Genomic DNA, 21,910 nt, shown 5'->3' with positions numbered 1-21,910 from the left:
ATGTTGTCCATCTTGTTATTCAATATGTCATTTCTCATTTTTGCATCAGCTTTAATTATACTTGAGAAGTTAGTAAGAGGACTACGTCCACTTGCTGTATATTAAATAAAAGATAGTTCACATATTAGCTTGTGAGAAAAACAATTGTCTTACCAGCATCTATCATATTGCAATCCTTCATAACAATTGTGATTCACTGTCACATGGACTGGAAAAGTTTCTGGATGTAGATTAAAGCAATCTCCAACCATTCTTTCCATTAACACTTGTACAACTTGGCCAGAATATGGGGATGTCAAACCTGGCATATGGAGTATTGTACCATAAAGTCCCACAGGGTTTTCAGTGTTGGTTCAAATTTGGGGTCGTTGTGAGCTATTCCAGATGTGTGTTTGCCCCTAAATATTTATCATACCAAGCAACATCATCAGGAAAGAAAGCTGATAATATTACCAACTTCGTAAAGATGAGAGGCAAACAGTATAATCTGTTTATCCAATAGTTTAATATAGCCATTCTGGGTCAATTTCTATGTTATTTCAACCAATAGAGTCATTTTCATTTAATTGGAAATAACCCAACACAGTATCCACCAGCTTGCATTAACTTTAGCACACAGTCCTCCACTCATTGTAAAAGCTGTCTCTGCCATTGTCAATAGGTGTTAAAAAAACTTACTAACTGCAGGCATAGTGTTCAGTTTATACAGGCATAGAAGCACAATATGGAACCTTTCAGAGAGGCTCCAGACACTGCTGTCCTGCCTATATAAGTAAAACACTGTGCCAGCCTTGGCAGTCAGGAGTTTGATTTTCTCCTCCTTTTGATGACCAAGACAGCTGTTGAAATCTCAAGTACTGTTGAAATCTCAAGTATTTTCTTTGAAATAATGTGACTTGAAAACTGGGAAGATATTACTCAGTCATGTGACTGCAAAAGAATCAAAGGACACTTAGTCCAATGTGGTTATCTTTCTCCTGCAATGTTGAAATTAATTCCAAGTACGTTAGGGTAATCTACGATAACTAGTAAAAATTGTAGCACAGTCTTTTGTGACACACCTGAAAAATTGAATTTTTTTCACACATGATGCTAGATAGTGTGGTGATACATACCACTCCAGAGGAGTGATATATATTCCTACATCTCCTTAGCATCGTATGAAACACATGACTGAAAATTATAATACAAGATGTCATATGTAAAAGTGCAGATATTGTGTGGGTTGTTATTTTTTATTTCCATGTGGCAAATCAAATGCCTTCACCATGGGAGAATGATCGCAGCAGCTGTGCAAGAGCAAATACCTGCTTGAACACTGAAACAGAAGTTCCAGAGATCACTGGCCTGCTCTGATGATGTACAGAATTCCTAAGAAAATGTATACACATCCATGAACAATAGTGATTAAGTCATGCAAAAATATGAGATTTTCTTTTAAGACTCATTCTGTGACTGTCCTTGAGCACTGATGGAAGAGCTTGTTATAATTTGTTTCGTGATGTGTATTTGATGAGTTGATACATAAGTTATTAATTAAAACTGGACTTCTTGTATATTTGATAGAAGTTTAAAAATATGGTTTACCTTTCCTTAACAACAACACAAGTACCAGTGGAGCAGAGCTCCAACAAGAATCAAAGGACTCATGATCAAGGATAAAAGTAAGAACAACAAAATTAATATTTGCACATTGTCACACCGCAATACACAGGAATGCAACCAATCACATTTTGCCATTTCATCTTAACAGTCTTGCACCCCATTACACACTTGACAAACAATGCAACTGTTGCACTGCACCTCTCATCTGCAGATAGTCTAAACACAAGTCAATATATTTCAAGCAGTTGACCCCACTCCATTCATTACATAGCATAAGAAAGCTCCTCATTCAAATTACTGTCAGTTTTGAGACACCAGGTAACAAATCTGTTGTCTAATTTGCTTGTAAACTACAATAGTGGGTCCAAGATCAATTTGTACAGAACTGCATATAACAGAGAAAAGGAGTATTTATTTAGCAGCCATGGAAATGAGCACAACTGTAGCAAAGTAGACAGGCACAAATATTTTATATAATAGAAAACTCTAATTCTGAGAACTCTGAACTGGTTTCTTCAGCATGAGGGAGGGATATATATATATAGGAAATGAGAAGACAGAACAAAAGGTACAAAGTGTTACATAAAATGAAACAGCACTCCATGCAATGGATTAGGAAATTCAAGTTGAATGGAGACAGACATAGTCATGAACTCCAAGTCAACTGTGAAATTGTACATTACTAATGATAAGTGAAGGCCTCTATGAGGGCAAAGAACTGTCTGATAATATGAAGATGGAGATCCAGTATTAGAGTTTAACAATAGTTTGGAAGACTTGTGATCAAATATCAAGTGGGAGGCATAAATAACATTTCTTCATAATTTCTAAAATCATTGGGTAAAGTGGCAAATAAACAATTATTCAAGTTGGCTTGCAAAGTACTTGTGTCTGGAGACATACCATCAGACTTTTGTAAAAGTACCAAAAGTTTAAGTATGGAAAAGTACCATCCTTAAACTCCTTCAGGTAGCAAGAACATATAGGTGCAAGAACTATCAAACAATCAGCTCAACATCTCTGCACCCACGCTGCTGAAAAGATTAATACACAGAAGAACGAAAAAAATTAAGTATATGTTATATGATGTGGGAAATAAAAGAATGGTTCAGAAATGAAATTAAAATTCAGAATGCATAGTTATCAAGAATAAGATTTGGTGATGACATTGCTATTCTCAGTGAAAGTGATGAAGAATTGCAGGAACTACTGAATATAATGAACACTCTAATGAGCACCACCATGGACTGAGAGTAAACTAAAGAAAGAAAACAGCAATGAGGAGAATGAGAAATGAGATTAGTAATAAACTTAAAAACAGAATTGGGGACAACAAGGTAGGCAGAGTGAATGTACTTTGCTACCTTGAAGGCAAAATGACACATGATGGACAAAGCAAATATGACACGAAAATCAGATTAACATAAGCAAAATGGCATTCCTTGCCAACAGAAGTCTACTTGCATAAAAGATAGATCTTAATTCCAGAAAGAAATTAAGACCTGGTGATAAAATGTTCCTTTCCTCTACATGACTGGTAAAGAGCACTGATTGTCTTTATTGATGTGGTCCAGGAATATGCTGCACAAGTAATTATTCCAAAATTAGCAAAAAAAAAAAAAAAAAAAAAAAAAAAAAAAAAAAAAAAAAAAAAAAAAAAAAATTGAGGTGTAAAAAGCAATCCCCCTTCACACCTACATTCATAAAATTGTTTTAATAACAATCATCTGTGCCTCTTGCACCTGCGAGGCAATGCTGATGAGTGTCTGCTACTACATATTGATATTAACCCTACTGCCACCTCATTACAGTCATAAAACTCATGAACAGATGTCTGAACAAGGAAATAGGTGTTTCCTGCACCCCTATTCAATTGCCAACAATTTTCAATTCACTGGAGCCAAAAGTCTCATATTTGATGCCTAAATGCAGGAAGGACATAGTTACATAAATAAAATTACCAGGTTAATGATACCATCAATAGAGTATTAAACAATAATCTTCTATTTACTTGATTTTCAGCAGAAACTATGTTACTGAAACTTCCTGGCAGATTAAAACTGTGTGCCGGACCGAGACTCGAACTTGGGACAGAGTGAAAATCTCATTCTAGAAACTATGTTATTTTTTGTCACCTTATAAAACAAACTTAGCCAAATCTATTCCATTTCCCACAGACCTAGTCAGCTAGGGATCAGCTCTGCAAGCTACTAACATAGAGCTATTGCCAAAACAAGCCACACCCCTTGAAGAAACAAAATCCGAATCCTATCACCTTAACTATACATCCTGCAGAACACAGAAAATTCCCAACTTCACCTGCTCATTTAGGGAAATGACAGAAAAAAATAAATCTTGATGAAATCATGAGGGTTTGAAATCCATTCCTCCAAAAAACTTGTTATTTCAGTACAAACAACGTGTCCAAGAAGTCCCTCTATGCCTCTTGATTTTGCATAATTGGAGAACTAAGTACTGGTCTTATTAGTGTCTCTGTTTTGGTAAGGCTCCCTCATAAATTCACTCTGCCTGGCTGCAAGAAATGGACATTTGTTTAAAGCAGTGTACAAGACAGGTCACATAATGGAACTAAGAAAATGCACGAGGGAATGTGTGGTGTTGTCATTCAATCAATATCCAAATGTAATATCTCATTCAAGAGTACTATTTTCTGATGAATGTATGATATACTGTGGTTCACTCAGGAGCACTGTGGTATACTCACCAAATAAATATTACCGATAGGTGCAAGAACTGGAAAACAATGCACCTCACATCATGATACAGGCTGGGCTGTCATAACAGTACCTATTCAGACCTTCGTTTTATTTAATGGTAGGTGAATGGAAATTCTTATTTGGACATGCTGCAAAACATAGCTACAAGACAAGGGAACCACGGATCATGTTTGGTTACAGCACAGACTGCCTACACTATGCTTTTCTGTCCTCTCCTGGAGTGTTACTGCGAGGTATGGGATCATTACCAAATATGATTGATGGAGACCATCAAAGAAGTTCATAGACTGGCAGCTCATTTTATATTATTGCAATATAGGGGAGATAGTGTCATGGATAAAATATGTGAGTTGGAGTGGTAATCATTAAAACAAGTGTTTCTCATTGTGGCCAGACCTTTACATGAAATTTCAGCCACAATCTTTCTTCTCTGTGTGTGAACATATTTATTTGATTTACACCTGCATGGGGAGAAATGACCTCATAACAAAATAAGTGAAATCAGAGCTCACATGAAAAGATGTAGGTGCTTGTTTGTCCTACATACTGTTTGAGAGTGGAAGGACAGAGAAATGGTCTGAAACTTGTTCAATGAACCAACTGCCAAGCACATAAGTGTGGATTGCAGAGTAAATACACAGATGTAGACTAATATATGGCAAACTTTGCTATGCAAGCAGGTAAATTTCATAATGAACAATTTTGAGATCACAGAAATGGGAATGATTCAACAACATCTTCAGCTCTATTGGAATGTACATCATGAAGCCTGTACATTAGCAAGCCAGCTAATTCATCACAGGGACAAATCAAGTAATTTGTGGATCATTGTAGATACAAGACTAATGAAGAATTGTGCAAAAGTGTTGAGGAAGCCTTCCAAAGGATAAATCCTGAGATGATCCACAAGATGTCAAGGAGGACATGGAGATGCATAGATCTCTGTTCAAGGTACTGAGTACACATACACATCTGCTGAAAAAAATACTTTTTTTTAAGTAATCCAATGTAAAATATATATTTCTTTAACTAAGAATATGGGAACATCTCATCAGTGTCTGTGCTTGTGCATGTGCGTGTGCGTGTGCAAGTGTGTGTGTGTGTGTGTGTGTGTGTGTGTGTGTGTGTGTGTGTGTGTGTGTGTGTGTTACATGGTTTTTTGGTGACTCTTACCTGCATACGAGAAACTGGATCAGTTGCCTCAGATGCCCGTTGTAGGAGGTGAGCATATTCCATATACTCAACCATCCGCTGCAAAAAGCTGAGAGGCTCGTTAAAAATCACTGGCATTGTTATCTTGCTTAGTTCTTTTCCAATGCAGTTCTTCAGCACAGACCACAATGAAAAATCATTTCGACTGAACATTGGGACAGGCAAACATTGTCTGTAAATAAAACAAATATATGTGTTAAATGGTGGTCAATGAATTGCTGAAAAATAAAGTATTGACAGGCATAGTTGTATAATGTGTATCTCAAAATGGTCATATGTTATGAAGGAGACACACTTCCTTTCCATATCATTCAGTGAAATAATTAACTTAGTCTGCACTGTGCATAAAGTAGATGTCTGTGGTACAAACACATATCACACATGATCTAGCAGAAATTTTATCAGGTGTAATGAGAATGTAAAATATAAAAATATAAATGTAAGTATTGAATTCCTCCAGGCAGAAGGAATTTTGTGATGGGTTCAACTGCTAAACACCACCTACCAAATACTGTTCTGAATGTGTCAACTGACCATCGTTTGTTAGTTTCTGTAAACATCTTTCGCGCATTTAAAAAAAAATCTATTTCACTTCTTCTATGTCCTGAAGCCACTTCCACTTTATGTCTGTTTCATTCTTAAGAATAGGAATAGCCACAAGTGGACAGATCCAGTAAGGTAGACAGTTGCAGGAAGCAATGTTATCTTGTAATTGGGAAAAAAAACTATCCAACATTCATCACTATGCGGCTGGGAACATTGTCGTGGTGGGAGAACCTATTCTTTGATTAACACAATGCAGACAAATTTCTCCTTACACAAGGAATTAAGCATTTGAAAACAGGTTGACTATGATGTTTGTGAGAGAGTCATGGTGGCCTATGTTCTTTACGTAAAAGAAATATACATTGTTTTTATCTTGGTTCTCACTTGTTTTGGTTTATTCAGTCTTGATGATGAAGCAGTTTTCCACTGGCTTGATTGCTGACTGGTTTTGGGGTCATACCTATAACACAATTTCTCATTATCTAAAATGTTTTTCTTTTTTAAGTGTGATGTTAGCATATTCTTCTGTCACATCCACAACTACAAAAATGCCAAACATTGGGACATCATTTACAAAAGCAAGAACTCCGACCTAACTAATTCTTCTGTGCAGATGACAGTTTTTCAGCATACTTGAATCGGCATGTAGTAGAGGCACCTAGTAAAAGTTTCAAGTGATTAAACAACAGTTGTCATATGTACCTCTGATGGTAAAAATTGTATGATTCAGATCAAGTAATTTTACTAACATTTTGTTCCCGAGACATGTCACGGTAGTAGAAGTGCTAAACCTTGTCTTTGTTGCAGTACCACTCCTTGTCTTCAAGAAGCTTACCAAATGTCAAAGCCACAACAGCACTAATAATCTAACAGTATAATGAAATGAGGACAATGTCAGCAGCATGAGAATGTCACAACAATAGTGTAGAATTTGTAAGAAATAAGACTGGTATTATTACTGCTACTAACATTAAGCAAAAATGTTTAATAGGCAGCAAAATAAAAGTCACTCACAGTACTTAAAAAATAGCAATTTAGATATCAAACTATAGTAGTAATTTTTCCAGTATTGTTGCCAAAGTGGCAAAGTCACAAAACCCTTGGGCATTCACCCTACACACTATTCTCAATTCACAAGGTTCCAAAACATATAATGGCACAAAGAGTAGGTCTCAAAATTGAAAACTAGGTACAAAAATTTCAGAAGTTGTAAACTGACACTGTTCACAAACCACATAATCAAGTTATTACACAATATTAAGCACTGCCGGTGCCTTACATTCCTAAATATCTGAGTCATGGCTGTCAGAAAATGGTGCTGCAAAGTCTCTAGATCTATGCTGGAATTTACTGACATTTCATGACCTTGACATCCAAGAAGACACATTCAGTGGCTAGTTATTTTCCTGTTCCATGCACCATTTGAATGAGTAATTGTTATGATGCAGAATGAGTCATTTTATACTCACATTACTCATTTGTATGTAAATGTCACTACAGGCTGACCACATGCAAGCAGTTTTCTTACTTTTTAATTTATTTTAATATGGTTGTGAATTAGTAATTTCTACCCACGCATTACAAAAATCGTTGTTCTACAGAATAGAAGGAATTGTCAAGGAGAAACCTTTTCAGCTTGTTTTCAAATTTAATGTTGTCATACTTTGGTTAAGTGATCAAATTTAAGTGGTAGCACTGTGCACCACTTCTTGTGCTAATGACAACCTCAAGGTAGACTAAAGTATGCCTTTTGTATTGTAACTGCATACATCACTGTCCTTTTGAATGACAGTGTGTTATTTGCAATAACCTTTGCAGCATAATGAATATACTGTGAAGTAGTAGTCAAACTGCCTAACAGCTTAAACAAATGTCTGCAAGATGAGTTTGGGTGGGCACCATGTATTACTCTTACAGCACATTTTTAAGCTAATAAGACTTTCCTTCTGGAAAATGAATTTCCTGTATCATTATTCCATGTGAAATTTTTGAATGAGGATACACAAGACACATTAACTTACCAATTTGTCTCTCCCAAAGATTTGCATTGAACAAAAGTCTAAATGGGGCTGAACTAAGTTGTTTTAGCAGTTCCAAAATGCATTTTTTCCAGTTTAAATTCTCATCAATATGGACACCTAAGAATTTTGATGTTGCTTCAATGTGATATTATTCTCAAATGCATCATCATCATCTCAAAAGCTTTCATAAATGATGATAGTACTGAAACAGGTTGGTAATTACTTACATCTCTCCAGTTATCTTTCTTATAGAGAGGTTTAGTGATGGTATATTTTAATTTCTCTAGAAAAATACCCTGAGTTAGTGATGTATTACATATTTCAGAAAAGAAGCACTTATTATATGGGAAAATGCCTTCAGTATTCTGTCTGAAACACCACCAAATCCAGATGGGCTCTTATTTTTGAAAGATTTTTTTTTCCAATTTCAGCATGGGAAGTGGGAAGACATGCAGACGACTGAATTTCACATGGGTTGCTTTTTCAACTAATTCTTTGATTGTTCTCTTGAACTGCTTGTCCCTATAGTTTTACTATATTTGAGAAATTATTATTAAATATACCTGTTGTTGGTGACTGGTCATTTATAGCCCTTCCATTTAAATCAACAGCAACACTACTCAGTTCTGTGGCTTGTTGTTCTGTATTTCATTTCACTACATTAAATACAGATTTGAGTCTGTTGTCAGAATTATTGATTTCTGACACACTGTGGAAGTTCTTTGATTTTAATAACTTTTCTTAGCAATTTTGAGTAGTTTTTGCAGTGTGTGGTTACTGCAGAATCTTAAGTAGTTCTTGTCAACAGATATATTTCCCTTTTCCTTTCACAAGATACTTTAATCCCTCTAGTGATCCATTGGTTTTTACATAGGTGTATAATGCTCTTTCTGATTCATTTATGAAGAAAGCTATTTTCAAACAATGGTATGAATTTACCATGGAACAAATTAAATTTTACATCAGCATTTAGTTCGTTTAAAATTTCTTCCTAGGCCGTCTCTCGTAAACTATTTGTAAACATTCTTGTGCAGGAGTCATTAATTATTCTAACAGATTTTGACTGAAGTGACTTTAAACTGTAAGCACTTCCTGAGGCACTACCTCCTTTTATTTTATCACACTGTCCAACATGAATAATTTCTTGCTTTGAAGTTCATCAAAGAAAACATTATCACAGTGCTACTGCCCGTATCCACGCATGTTGGGAAGTAAACTGAGATCACATTGTAAATCCAAATAAGGTTTTCTGATCATTTTTCTCCAATTACAATCAAATCTCAACTCTTTTTCAGTATTAATTCACAAGCACACTCTTCTATGTGTTGATCTCTATGAAATCTACTTGTTTCAATGTTTCTGAACTTGTGTTCTGTCTTAATACAATGTAAAAAACGCCTCCTTTTCCTGTATTACTTCTATATGCATTTTTTTACATTTAATTTCTTTAACCGTGACATTATGAGGGGGTACCAAAAAAAAAAATTCGGAATAACATTGCCATGGGTGGAGCTTGAGTAGTACGCACTTCTACCACTGGGCGTGTATAGCGCAACTCATTGCCAGTTCTGTGCTGCATCCTGTGTTGTTTACCTGGCTTGCTGTCTTCATTATTGCACTGTTTTGTTCTTGTTTCATTCTTTATGAGGGCAAATTTAAGTGAACAATGTGCAGATGTGAAATTTTGTTACCTACTTGGTAAAAATGCTGCTGAAACTGCTTTAATATTGAAATCAGCTTACAAAGATGACACTATGGGAAAAACTCTAGCACATGAGTGGTTTGCTTAATTTAAAAATGGAAGAACGTCAGTTGATGACAAACTTCATTCCGGACATCCACCAACTGCCTGAATCGATGAAAATATTGAAAATATTCGATAGACACTTGATTAACTGTTAGAGATTAGTGGGTTATCTTGGAGCTCAGTTCAGTGAATTTTGATGGAAGATTTGGGAATGAAAAGAGTTGCTGCCAAATTTGTTCCTCGGGTTCTGACTGACAATCAAAAGGAACGTTAAGTTGAAACATGCTGTGCTTTGAAACAGCAGCTTGAAATTGATCCAGATTTTCAGTCAAAGGTCATTACTGGTGATGAGTCATAGTGCTATGGTTACAACCCACAAACAATGCAACGGTCAAGCTAATGGAAGACATCTAAAAAATGTTGTCAAGTCAAATTGAACATCAAAACAATGTCGATTTGCTTTTTTGATGCCAAGGGTGTAGCTCATTCACAGTTTGCTCCCCTAGGTCAGACCATCAATCAAACTTTTTATTTGGAAGTTTTAAGAAGATTTCACAAAAGTGTTCATCAAGAAAGATGGGAGACTGGTCCTTTCACTACGACAATGCACCTGCACACACGGAAATCTCTGTTAGACCATTCTTGGCTACAAATGGCACAGTTCTGCTGTCCACGCATTTTACTTGCCCGACCTGCCTCCATGCGGCTTTTTCTTATTTCCACACATGAAAAGTGGCATGAAAAAACACCTATTTGACAACTCTGAAGAAGTCAAGAAAAAAATGAGGGAGGAGCTGCCAGCTATTTTTAAAGATGACAACAAAAAATGTTTTGAACAGGGAAGCACCAGTGAGGCAAATGTATTAGTTATAAGAGAGAGTATTGTGAAGGTGATAAGGTTGTTTTGTAAACTATTTGAAAACATATAGTTTAAAAAAAAAATTATTCCAGCTTTTCTTTTTTGGGGGGGGGGGGGGGGGGGTGTTCAGATAGGCAAAGGACGTCTTATCTTTTCTGGGTTTTCTAAATTTTCCACACAGGCAAGAAGCTCTTCTAGTGTATTACTCAATCCCCTAACATTCTGAAGAAATATGATAATCTTACTTTTCTGTCCATTGTCATATATTTTCTGCTGCTCTTCCATTATTTTAACTTCTTTCGCAACAGGTTGCCTGAATCCTGACTCTAACTTAATAAAAGATATCTCCCTGACACCAGTAACCACAGGGATCTTACTTTATGTGAGAGTGGCTCTCTGTACATTTTCTGCTAGAACCGCAGTCAGCCTATCTTTCCCTCTCTTATTCATGTGTAAGTTTGGTCTAGTACATTTTCATCTCCCAATTGTAGCAACAGCACTGTACTCATATGAGATTTCATTTCTGTCAGCAGCAGCCTGCACATCACTGTATTCACAGAGTTGTATTACCCCAGGACCATTCATTGCACTGCAGGACCTCCAGACAACTCACACATAAGTGTGAAGCTGCAACTCCTATTCCAACTAGGTAAATTTTAGAAAGATTGAGACCCATGACTTAAAGAAATTGAACATAGAGAAAAAGCTCACATTTCAAGAAGGCCAGGTGTGTTAAGTACGTCACCAGTATCAAGCATGGAATTGGGAAGTGCAAATTATAGGTTAAAAAGCTTGGTTATTTATTGTATTAAGTTTCCATTGCATGAGCAGGAAAATCTTGAATTAATAAAAAAATAATTTGGAATCTCTTTGCCCAAACCTCTTTCTATTTTTAATTTCTCACTATTTTAATGAAGTGTAGTGGAAGGTGTAGCATTGATGTGTGGACTCCTCAGTACACATTTTATAAGTTTGTAGGTACTGTGCCATCTGTCACCTTCGCAGATGAAGTCTGATGTCTACCATAATAATTTTGCTTTGTTTTCTTCATACTCTTATTTTTTAAAACCATTTCTCTTGCCAAATTATCACTCTACCATCACACGTCCTCTTAAAGACAGTTCCAAATAGTTTTGTTTAATTTAGGATACACTATATTGTTCCTGTTATCATGACTCTCTCCTTTTCTTTAATAGTTTTTTTTTTAATTAAAGACTCCTTTTTACCTGCAACATCTTTTGTTGTTTACATAAGTACCTTTGTTTTTAAAAATGTCTTATCTGTATCAGTAGAATCCCTATTTTCTAAGATGCTGAACTTGCTGATTAATAAGGTCTACTGTAAAGTCATATTCTTAAGTAAATTATCACTATCTACATTTCAGATTTCCTGCTGAAAAAGTAAGCTGATTTTCCTAAAATTACACAATTTCCCAACATTAAAAAATCAGTAAATGAAAAGCTTCTTTTCCTTTACAATGAAGCACATTTATAAGCTGCTCCTGGTGCCAAAAACAGCCTACGAGGTGCTATCCAAAATTTTCGGGGCTGGTGCTGCCACTGTTGAACAACTTACCTTACACACCGGTCCCAGCGCCTCTGCCAATGATCAAATGTTTTCTGGAAGTCCTGTTCTTTGAGGGTGCTTATCGCCGCCAGCGATGCTTCTTGAATCCTCTCTAGTGTGTCGGACCGATGGCCTTTCAACTTGAGTTTCAGTTTAGGGAAGAGCATGAAGTCGCAAGGTGCCAAATCTGGCGAGTACGGTGGGTGGGGTACAACCACTGTGTTGCTTTTTGCTAAAAAGGTCCTGGTGAGCAAGGACATGTGACAGGGTGTGTTGTCGTGATGCAGCAGGCAGTTCCGTTGACAACAAAGTTCGGGCCGTCGTGGCCAAACATTTTCACAGAGGCGTCGCAAAGTTTCACAGTAGTACACAGAATTCACTGATTGGATGGGTGGCATGAATTCTTTGTGCACAATTCCCTTGGTATCAAAGAAAATGATGATTATGCTCTTAACTTTGCTCTTCACCTGTCTTACTTCTTTGGGTCTCGGAGAGCCCAGGCTCTTCCACTGGGACGATTGTTGCTTTCACTCTGGGTCATAACCATAAATCCAGCTCTTGTCACCGGTGATAACCTGTGACAAGAAGGTTGGATCACCAGCTGCAGTCTGACGAAGGCCTGCTGTACTGTACGCGGATCCATCGTAAAATCGCCACACACCAAATGCAGAGTATTGCGGAAATCACTGTGGACACGCAACACATCCTCCCAACTGAATGCCACTCCGCACACTAACTCATCAGATATGCAGATCTCGCCACCTAGCGGTGCAAAGATCTAATACTCCTACTTTCCAGATGGCAGCACCAGTCTCGAAAATTTTGGATTCCACCTCCTATACGTCTTTTGATCTTTTAATGCTCCAACATTTTCAGGACACCTTTACTGAAAAAAACATGGCATTCTGAGGATATTGGAGCATTGTAATAAACCTTTATAAAAGATTAAAATTGTATGTGGTCAGGACTCTAAGCTAGCCGCTTGCCTCACATGGAAGGTTTTTACCAAATAAAATATTCAAACGCACCTCACAGATCACTCTTTCTGAAACCGTGCTGTGATGGAATGAGACCATTGTATTTGTCCAGATAATCAACTAATCTATTGTACATAAGCCTTTCCAGCAGTTTTGAGAAATGTAATATCAGTTAAACAGGTCTGTAGTTGTTGGGGTCATCCTTATCCCCTTTCTTGCACACTGGTGCCACCCTGCTTATCTTATGCTATTCTGGAAAAATTCCTTCTCTGAAAGAGCTGTTTGCTATGTCCAGCAGTGGTGAGAGTATTTGCTCACTTACTTGGTTTATTACCTGATTCGATATTTCATCATCACCAGCTGATTTCTTGGACTTGACTGTGTGGACAACAAAGGATATAGCCAGCCACCTGATAATTTCACTGAAAATTTCTTCTGCTGGATAAGAATTATTTAATTCACTTATTCAGTTACCTATAGTAGTCCTTACTGCACAAGAAACCTAAAATATTTATTTATTTTTGTATGCCTTGTTCTGGTATCTGACTGCCATGAAATATTGTTCATATTTTCTGAAATCTATAGTTATTTTCTGTGCTTGGTAACCACTGGTTAAACAAAAACTAAGAATTATTACCATCCAAACTACAGATTGAATTCAAGTGATTCATAACTGAGTATACTAGGATACGAGATATAAAGATACATGAACTGAAATTTGCACACGCAATACATCTTTCAATAATTTCCTTTCACCAGTTATACGTCTCGTCTCTAATGCTAAAAAAAAATTATGTAAATAGCAACTTTACATTCCACAAAGTTTAGAAACTTGTGCCAATGTAAAATATTTATCATGAATATGAAGAAGTTACTAGGGTAGGATTTCTAAGAAATGAACTTTTATCTCTGCATGCTTCAAAAGTTATCTTGGAAGGTTTAATCTGTAGTTCAAAAACATGGGAATAACGTGAAATAAGGTTTAATAACAAAAGTCAGTATACAATGAGAGTCTTCGGGTGCCACTAGCTCCACAAATCCCATAGTCCATACAGTAATGAACCTGAGTATCAGATTCTTAAAAATAAATGATTTTTTTTAAATCTTTTACTAACCTGTCAGTCCTGGAGTGGAAGGTAAAACAGAGGGGAAAAAGAAGTTTGTTGCAAATACAAGCAATAAAAAATACATTATTAAAACATTAGTTTTTTTGAAATAAAATATTACATACCTGTAACACTTCTTCCTTTCTGCACTGCTCTCCTCTGAAGCCATATTGCCACTGAATCAACCACACCAGTCACTGTTATAATTCTATCACTTTCTTCCTGCCTCATTCGAGCTACACTTTTCTGAACCAAATTGTTTATAATCACTATAAGGCTTCCCAGCCTTTGAATACTATCAAACACGATGGGGAATGCAATACCACCTCATTGCAGCAACCATCCAGACTGCCTCATGGTTTCAACTCTGTTACGAAAGATGCAGAATTAGATATTTCTGTACTGCAACACATTTCACAATTTTCTGCAAATTCCTAAGTCATGTGCACAATGATACAAAAATGTGCCTGCAAGGAAGTGGGGTGAACAAGTGGTGTGTGCATGCACATTTATGAAAATAAAGTAGAAAGAAAACTACAGCAACGCAGAAAGAGAGTGTGAGTTTATGCAGCTAGACTGGTGACTGGAAGCTACAGTCAGAGATGGCAACACCGTTTGTAGCACAACACAGCGCCTAAGATTTTATCACACATAGCAGAAGAAGAAAGGAAAATGGTAACCTTGCATAATCAATCTTAATGAGCAGAGTCACACTCTGTGAGTTGCACTTTTTGAATTGTGTAATGACTCACGAGACTCAAATTTGAATTAACAATTTTAAAAAATGGAAGAATCAGTGCTTCAGGAATTACAAAACATACAACTTTTACATGTCATATAATCAATCAGAGAAATTTTAATAGAATGTACACCATTAAAAAAGATCTGAAATTATAAAAACACAAAAAAGTGAAGATAACTGCCTCCATCTGCTAATGGTGTTGTTAGATTGTGTTATTATGTGAACTCAGGCTAGATGAATTATAAATGCATCCCTTTATAAATATTAAACTATATGACATGTAGTAGTAGTAGTAATGGTGGTGGTGGTGGTGGTGGTGGTGGCTGTAGTGGGGGTGGTGTTGATCATTGTTCTATTCATCTGTGGATCACTTTTACAAGGAAGCTGGAATAGTGTGTTTCCTTTCATAACACAATTTATCTTTGAAGTTTTTGTTCATGGTTTTCTGCTGAAAATGTTGAATCCTATGCTAAGTGAGTGTCACCAACTGTCAATCAGAGGCAGCCTCATGAAAAAAATAGAAGAGAACATGTATTAATCCTAGCATACACCTTTCTATGCAAAGGAATGGAAGTGCTAATAATACCTCACAGTGAATGACAAAAGTTTGTCTTCACAAAGGCTAGCAATGTCCACTCAATATCAGGAATGAAGTACAAGTTTGTAATTTAAAAGAAGGAATGCATTTGTAACCAGGAAATTAGAAAACAGGTTACTTTTTAAGACTCTTACAATGAATCTGAGAAATTTTAATACACAATAGTGATATATTTTTGTATGGACTTACTCCAACAGCTAAGTTATTTTTCCACACTGTAATTCACTTTAAATTTATCCAAATCCCAAGTCACCTTCCAGCATGTTGACATCTGTCTGACACTTAAATCCAAACATCAAACAAAGTAATACCACACAAAAAGCAGTAACATCACCATTTCAAATACTACCACCCAATCCAAGTCAAATGCTCTTTTTTCTTCAGACTAGATATCTATGGGAATTGTTTCAGCTCAATCTTCATCAGTCGCCATTTTCAGGTTTTCCTCTTCCACTACTACTCTATTGACCTTATCTGCAAACAGATCTCCCAGGAAGTATTCTTCGCTATTATTGTAACCAAATCATTTCCCACTTCCAAAACAGACAACAGCTATAGCCTAGGCCTTCGTGGCAAACGAATCTGCTCCAGTCCTGAATCCCTGGACCATTACACCAACAACCTGAAAACAGCTTTCGCATCCCGCAACTACCCTCCTGACCTGGTACAGAAGCAGATAACCAGAGCCACTTCCTCATCCCCTCAAACCCAGAACCTCTCACAGAAGAACCCCAAAAGGGCCCCACTTGTGACAGGATACTTCCCGGGACTGGATCAGACTCTGAATGTGGCTCTCCAGCAGGGATACGACTTTCTAAAATCCTGCCCCGAAATGAGATCCATCCTTCATGAAATCCTCCCCACTCCACCAAGAGTGTCTTTCCACCGTCCACCTAACCTTCGTAACCTCTTGGTTCATCCCTATGAAATCCCCAAACCACCTTCCCTACCCTCTGGCTGCTACCCTTGCAACCGCCTCCGGTGTAAAACCTGTCCTATGCACCCTCCCTCCACCACCTACTCCAGTCCTGTAACCCGGAAGTTGTACACGATCAAAGGCAGAGCCACGTGTGAAAGCACCCACGTGATTTACCAACTGACCTGCCTACACTGTGACGCTTTCTATGTGGGAATGACCAGCAACAAACTGTCCATTCACATGAATGGACACAGGCAGACAGTGTTTGTTGGTAATGAGGATCACCCTGTGGCTAAACATGCCTTGCTGCACGGCCAGCACATCTTGGCACAGTGTTACACCATCCGAGTTATCTGGATACTTCCCACCAACACCAACCTATCCGAACTCCGGAGATGGGAACTTGCCCTTCAATATATCCTCTCTTCTCGTTATCCACCAGGCCTCAATCTCCGCTAATTTCAAGTTGCCGCCACTCATACCTCACCTGTCATTCAACATCATCTTTGCCTCCACACTTCCGCCTCGACTTACATCTCTGCCCATACTCTTTGCCTTTAAATATGTCTGCTTGTGTGTCTGTGTATGTATGGATGGATATGTGTGTGTGTGTGTGTGTGTGTGTGTATATACCTACCGTTTCTTCCCCCTAAGGTAAGTCTTTCCGCTCCCGGGATTGGAATGACTCCTTACCCTCTCCCTTAAAACCCACATCCTTTCATCTTTCCTTTTCCTTCCCTCTTTCCTGACGAAGCAGCCGCCGGTTGCGAAAGCTCGAAATTCTGTGTGTGTGTTTGTGCGTTTTATTTATTATGCCTATCTACCGGCGCTTTCCCGCTTGGTAAGTCTTGGAATCTTTGTTTTTAATATATTTTTCCCATGTGGAAGTTTCTTTCTATTTTATTTATATTTAAATTCATATACATACTCTGTAAGCCACTACATAGTGCAGAGCTGAAGGTATTTCATAGCAATATTAGCAATCTTCCCTCATGTCCCAATCACATATTGCAAAAACAAAAATACATGTCAGCATGTCTTGTGCACTATCTAATATCCCTGGATCTCATGAAGCCTGTGCCAGATATACCAGGGTGGTAGCAGCAATATCACATAGGTTTCTCGAATATGGGTTTCTTAAGTGTATGCAACAGGATTTTTGCAAAAACAAGATCGCTTTTCTTCCTTCAATTCCTAATGAAGATCCCCGGGCAAACTCAGCCTTCCGTATGGAGAGTACCGATGTCTCATGATCCTAGCGCATGCCTCTAAATTAGTTCGATGTCTGCTGTCATCCCCCATGGTTGAAGATTCCAGAGGCTGAAGAATTATTCTAGAGTTAGTCACAATAGCTCCTTGTATGCGATTTGCTTAACAGATTCACAACAATTTCCCAGACTCCTTCCAACCTATCTCCACCATTCGCCTTCTCTATGCATTGCCCAATTTTATATCGCTTCTCAGTATTATCCCAAAACATTTTAATGATGTGGCGTGCCTTCTATATTCGCCAATAATATTTTAATTGGATGCTATCGAGTTCTTTCTCTTTGTTAAGAGCATTATCTTGCATTTAACTACATTTACGAGGCGCATTCAATAAGTAATGCAACACTTTTTTCTCGGGCAATTTTGGTTAAAAGAATGAGGAATCTGTTGTGGGACCATGCGGAATATTCCCACTTCGGCCCCTCTAGTTTCATAAAGTTCCGATAGGTGGCAACGCTGTAAGTAGTTTTCAAAATAGCGTCTGTAATGGAGGTGCAACCAAGCAGAGATCTGTAACACATCCATCGCTATCAGTGAGCTCCTTTTGGCGGAAAACCAGAGAATTGCAGATGTCCATAGGCGCTTGGAGAGTGTGTACGGAGACTTGACAGTGAACAAAAGCACGGTGGGTCTGTGGGCGGGACGTCTGTCATTATAGCAACCGGAAACAGAACAGCAACCCACGGAGCGGCGCCACACCACCCGTCCTGTTGAAGAAAAACTTCAAAACCGCAGCCTCAGTCGGTAAAGTCAAGGCAACGGTCTTCTGGTTCTCTGAAAGGTTTATTCTGTTCGATGTCCTCCCTCATGATGCAACGATCACCTACGAAGAGTGTTGTGTTACCTTCAGGAAATTGAAGAAATGACTTCAGCGTGTTTGTCGCCACAAAAATGCAAAGGAACTTCTCCTTTATGAGAACACAAGACCTCACACAAGTCTGCACACCCGAGAGGTGCTTACTAAACTTCACTGAATTGTTATCCCACACCTAACCTACAACCCTGATCTATAACCTACCGCCTGTTTGGCCCAACGAAGGATGCACTCCAAAGGAAGCAATAATGGGGAGGTTACTGATGCAGCAAGATGTTGGCTCCGACGTCGACTAGTAGAGTGCTACCATGCGGGCATACAGGCCCACCCAGTAATAGGCAGGCAAAATACGTCCGAAAAGAACCGTGTGCATCTGCAATGCAATAGGCTGTAGTCTCAGTGCCATTACTGGAATGCAAGCGGACACACGCAACTAAATTCACCCATATGCGAAGCGAATGCCGATCACCGAGGGAAGAAATAAAATTTGGACTTCAGTGCTGTCAACAATGAAGTAGTTGAAAATGGAGAGTTGGAAGTTGGAGCTGGAAGTTACAAAAGCACTGGAGCCGTAATCCTCTTCGGTCTTTGTCATGTAACAATGTAAATGTATTCACATCATACGGAAAAATATTCGTTGCTGGCCATTGGAACTGCGACATCAGGAAAAATAAGAAATATTACTTATTGGCGGCCTCTCGGCATCCCATGACCCGATGTTTTCAAAGCATGTGATATTTGGAAAACATGGTGGCCACAGCAACAGCCAAACATTTTGTATCAAGGTAGGTGAAATCAGCTGAACAACATGCAATCTTGTGTTATGTTGTCGGGAGACGACACGACTAAGATCTCAGAGATAGGGCACACGCGCCTATCTTAACACGCCAGGAACATAAAGCCTACCGCCCAAATTACCAGCTATGCAAACCAGAGGTGATCATGTTGTGTATTCAGAGACACTCCATACCATCATCTACATCTAGATTTATACTCCGCAAGCCACCCAACGGTATGCGGCGGAGGGCACTTTACGTGCCACTGTCGTTACCTCCCTTTCCTGTTCCAGTCGCGTATGGTTCGCGTATGGTTCAAATCGTTTCGCAGGTATTTTACAGAAGTAACTACTACCAGTGTTTTTTCCGCTATCATATAGTCATACAATAAAGGATCCTTCTTTCTATGTATTCGCAATACATTACATTTGTTTATGTTAAGGGTCAGTTGCCACTTCCTGCAACAAGTGCCTATCCGCTGCAGATCTTCCTGCATTTCGCTGCAATTTTCTGATGCTGCAACTTCTCTGTATACTACAGCATCATCCACGAAAAGCCGGATGGAACTTCCGACACTATCTACTAGGTCATTTACATATATTGTGAAAAGCAATGATCCCATAACACTCCCCTGTGGCACGCCCGAGGCTACTTTAACGTATGTAGACGTCTCTCCATTGAGAACAACATGCTGTGTTCTGTTTGCTAAAAACTCTTCAATCGAGCCACACAGCTGGTCTGATATTCCGTAGGCTCTTACTTTGTTTATCCGGCGACAGTGCGGAACTGTATAGAGCGCCTTGCGGAATTCAAGGAAAATGGCATCTACCTGGGAGCCTGTATCTAATATTTTCTTGGTCTCATGAACAAATACAGCGAGTTGGGTCTCACAAGATCGCTGTTTCCGGAATCTATGTTGATTCCTACAGAGTAGATTCTGGGTTTCCAGAAATGACATGATACGCGAGAAAAAAACATGTTCTAAAATTCTACAACAGATCGACGTCAGAGGCAGAGGTCTATAGTTCTGCGCATGTGCTCGACGACCCTTCTTGAAGACTGGGACTACCTGTGCTCTTTTCCAATCACTTGGAGCCTTCCGTTCCTCTAGAGACTTGCGGTACACGGCTGCTAGAAGGGGGGGGGGGGGGGGGGGGGCAAGTTCTTTCGCGTACTCTGTGTAGAATCGAATTGGTATCCCGTCAGGTCCAGTGGACTTTCCTCTGTTGAGTGATTTCAGTTGCTTTTCTATTCCTTGGACACTTACTTCGATGTCGGCCATTTGTTCGTTTGTGCGAGGATTTAGAGAAGGAACTGCAGTGCGGTCTTCCCTTGTGAAACCGCTTTGGAAAAAGGCGTTTAGTATTTCAGCTTTACGCGTGTCATCCTCTGATTCAATGCCATCATCATCCCGGAGTGTCTTGATATGCTGTTTCGAGCCACTTACTGATTTAACGTAAGCCCAGAACTTACTAGGATTTTCTGTCAAGTCGGTACATAGAATTTTACTTTCGAATTCACTGGACGCCTCACGCACAGCCCTCCTTACGCTAACTTTGACATCGTTTAGGTTCTGTTTGTCTGAGAGGTTTGGGCTGCGTTTAAACTTGCAGTGAAGCTCTCTTTGCTTTCGCAGTAGTTTCCTAACTTTGTTGTTGAACCACGGTGGGTTTTCCCCGCCCCTCACAGTTTTACTGGGCACATACCTGTCTAAAACGCATTTTACGATTGCCTTGAACTTTTTCCATAAACACTCAACATTGTCAGTGTCGGAACAGAAATTTTCGTTTGATCTGTTAGGTAGTCTGAAATCGGCCTCCTATTACTCTTGCTAAACAGATAAACCTTCCTCCCTTTTTGTTTATATTCCTATTTACTTCCATATTCAGGGATACTGTAACGGCCTTATGATCACTGATTCTCTATTCTGCGCTTACAGGGTCTAAAAGTTCGGGTCTGTTTGTTATCAGAAGGTCCAAGATGTTATCTCCACGAGTCGGTTCTCTGTTTAATTGCTCGATGTAATTTTCGGATAGTGCACTCAGTACAATGTTACTCGATGCTCTGTCCCTACCACCCGTCCTGAACATCTGAGTGTCCCAGTCTATATCTGGTAGCTTCTACATCTAGTACAAGCCAAGTTGGGCGAAATCACAGTACACTCTACTTTAAAAGTCACACTCTTCCGTTTGTCACTGCAGGATATCTTCCACTGTGAATCCAAGCGCGCCTACGCCAAGTGTCCCTCTGTGCAATTTTTCTGCATTATAACACTTCTTAAAATTCACTGCTTGTTTGAAGCATTTTAGCTGGCTGGTGCTGTGGTTGCCGAATGGGTGGCATCCATCAATGCTGCTGCTTGACAGAATCTAATACATAAGCTGGACCCACTTCCAAAAACCTAACAACACGAGT

The 21,910-nt window shown here is 38.7% G+C and overlaps 1 protein-coding gene across 7 annotated transcripts in view; it reads right to left on the bottom strand.

The window, feature by feature from the left end:
• Positions 1-21,910, bottom strand: part of LOC126344938 (oxysterol-binding protein-related protein 1-like) — a 413,895-nt gene that overhangs the window by 144,853 nt on the left and 247,132 nt on the right. For all 7 annotated transcript variants that reach the window (XM_050002065.1, XM_050002064.1, XM_050002066.1 and 4 more), the window contains one exon: positions 5,517-5,727. In XM_050002065.1, the coding sequence (XP_049858022.1) occupies positions 5,517-5,727 (211 nt within the window). The remainder of the gene's footprint in view (positions 1-5,516; positions 5,728-21,910) is intronic.

The sequence above is a fragment of the Schistocerca gregaria genome, chromosome 1 (assembly GCF_023897955.1).
Source record: "Schistocerca gregaria isolate iqSchGreg1 chromosome 1, iqSchGreg1.2, whole genome shotgun sequence".
Taxonomy (NCBI): domain Eukaryota; kingdom Metazoa; phylum Arthropoda; class Insecta; order Orthoptera; family Acrididae; genus Schistocerca; species Schistocerca gregaria.
The sequence above is the reverse complement of the archived record's forward strand: the minus strand, read 5'-3'. Positions and strand labels throughout refer to the sequence as shown.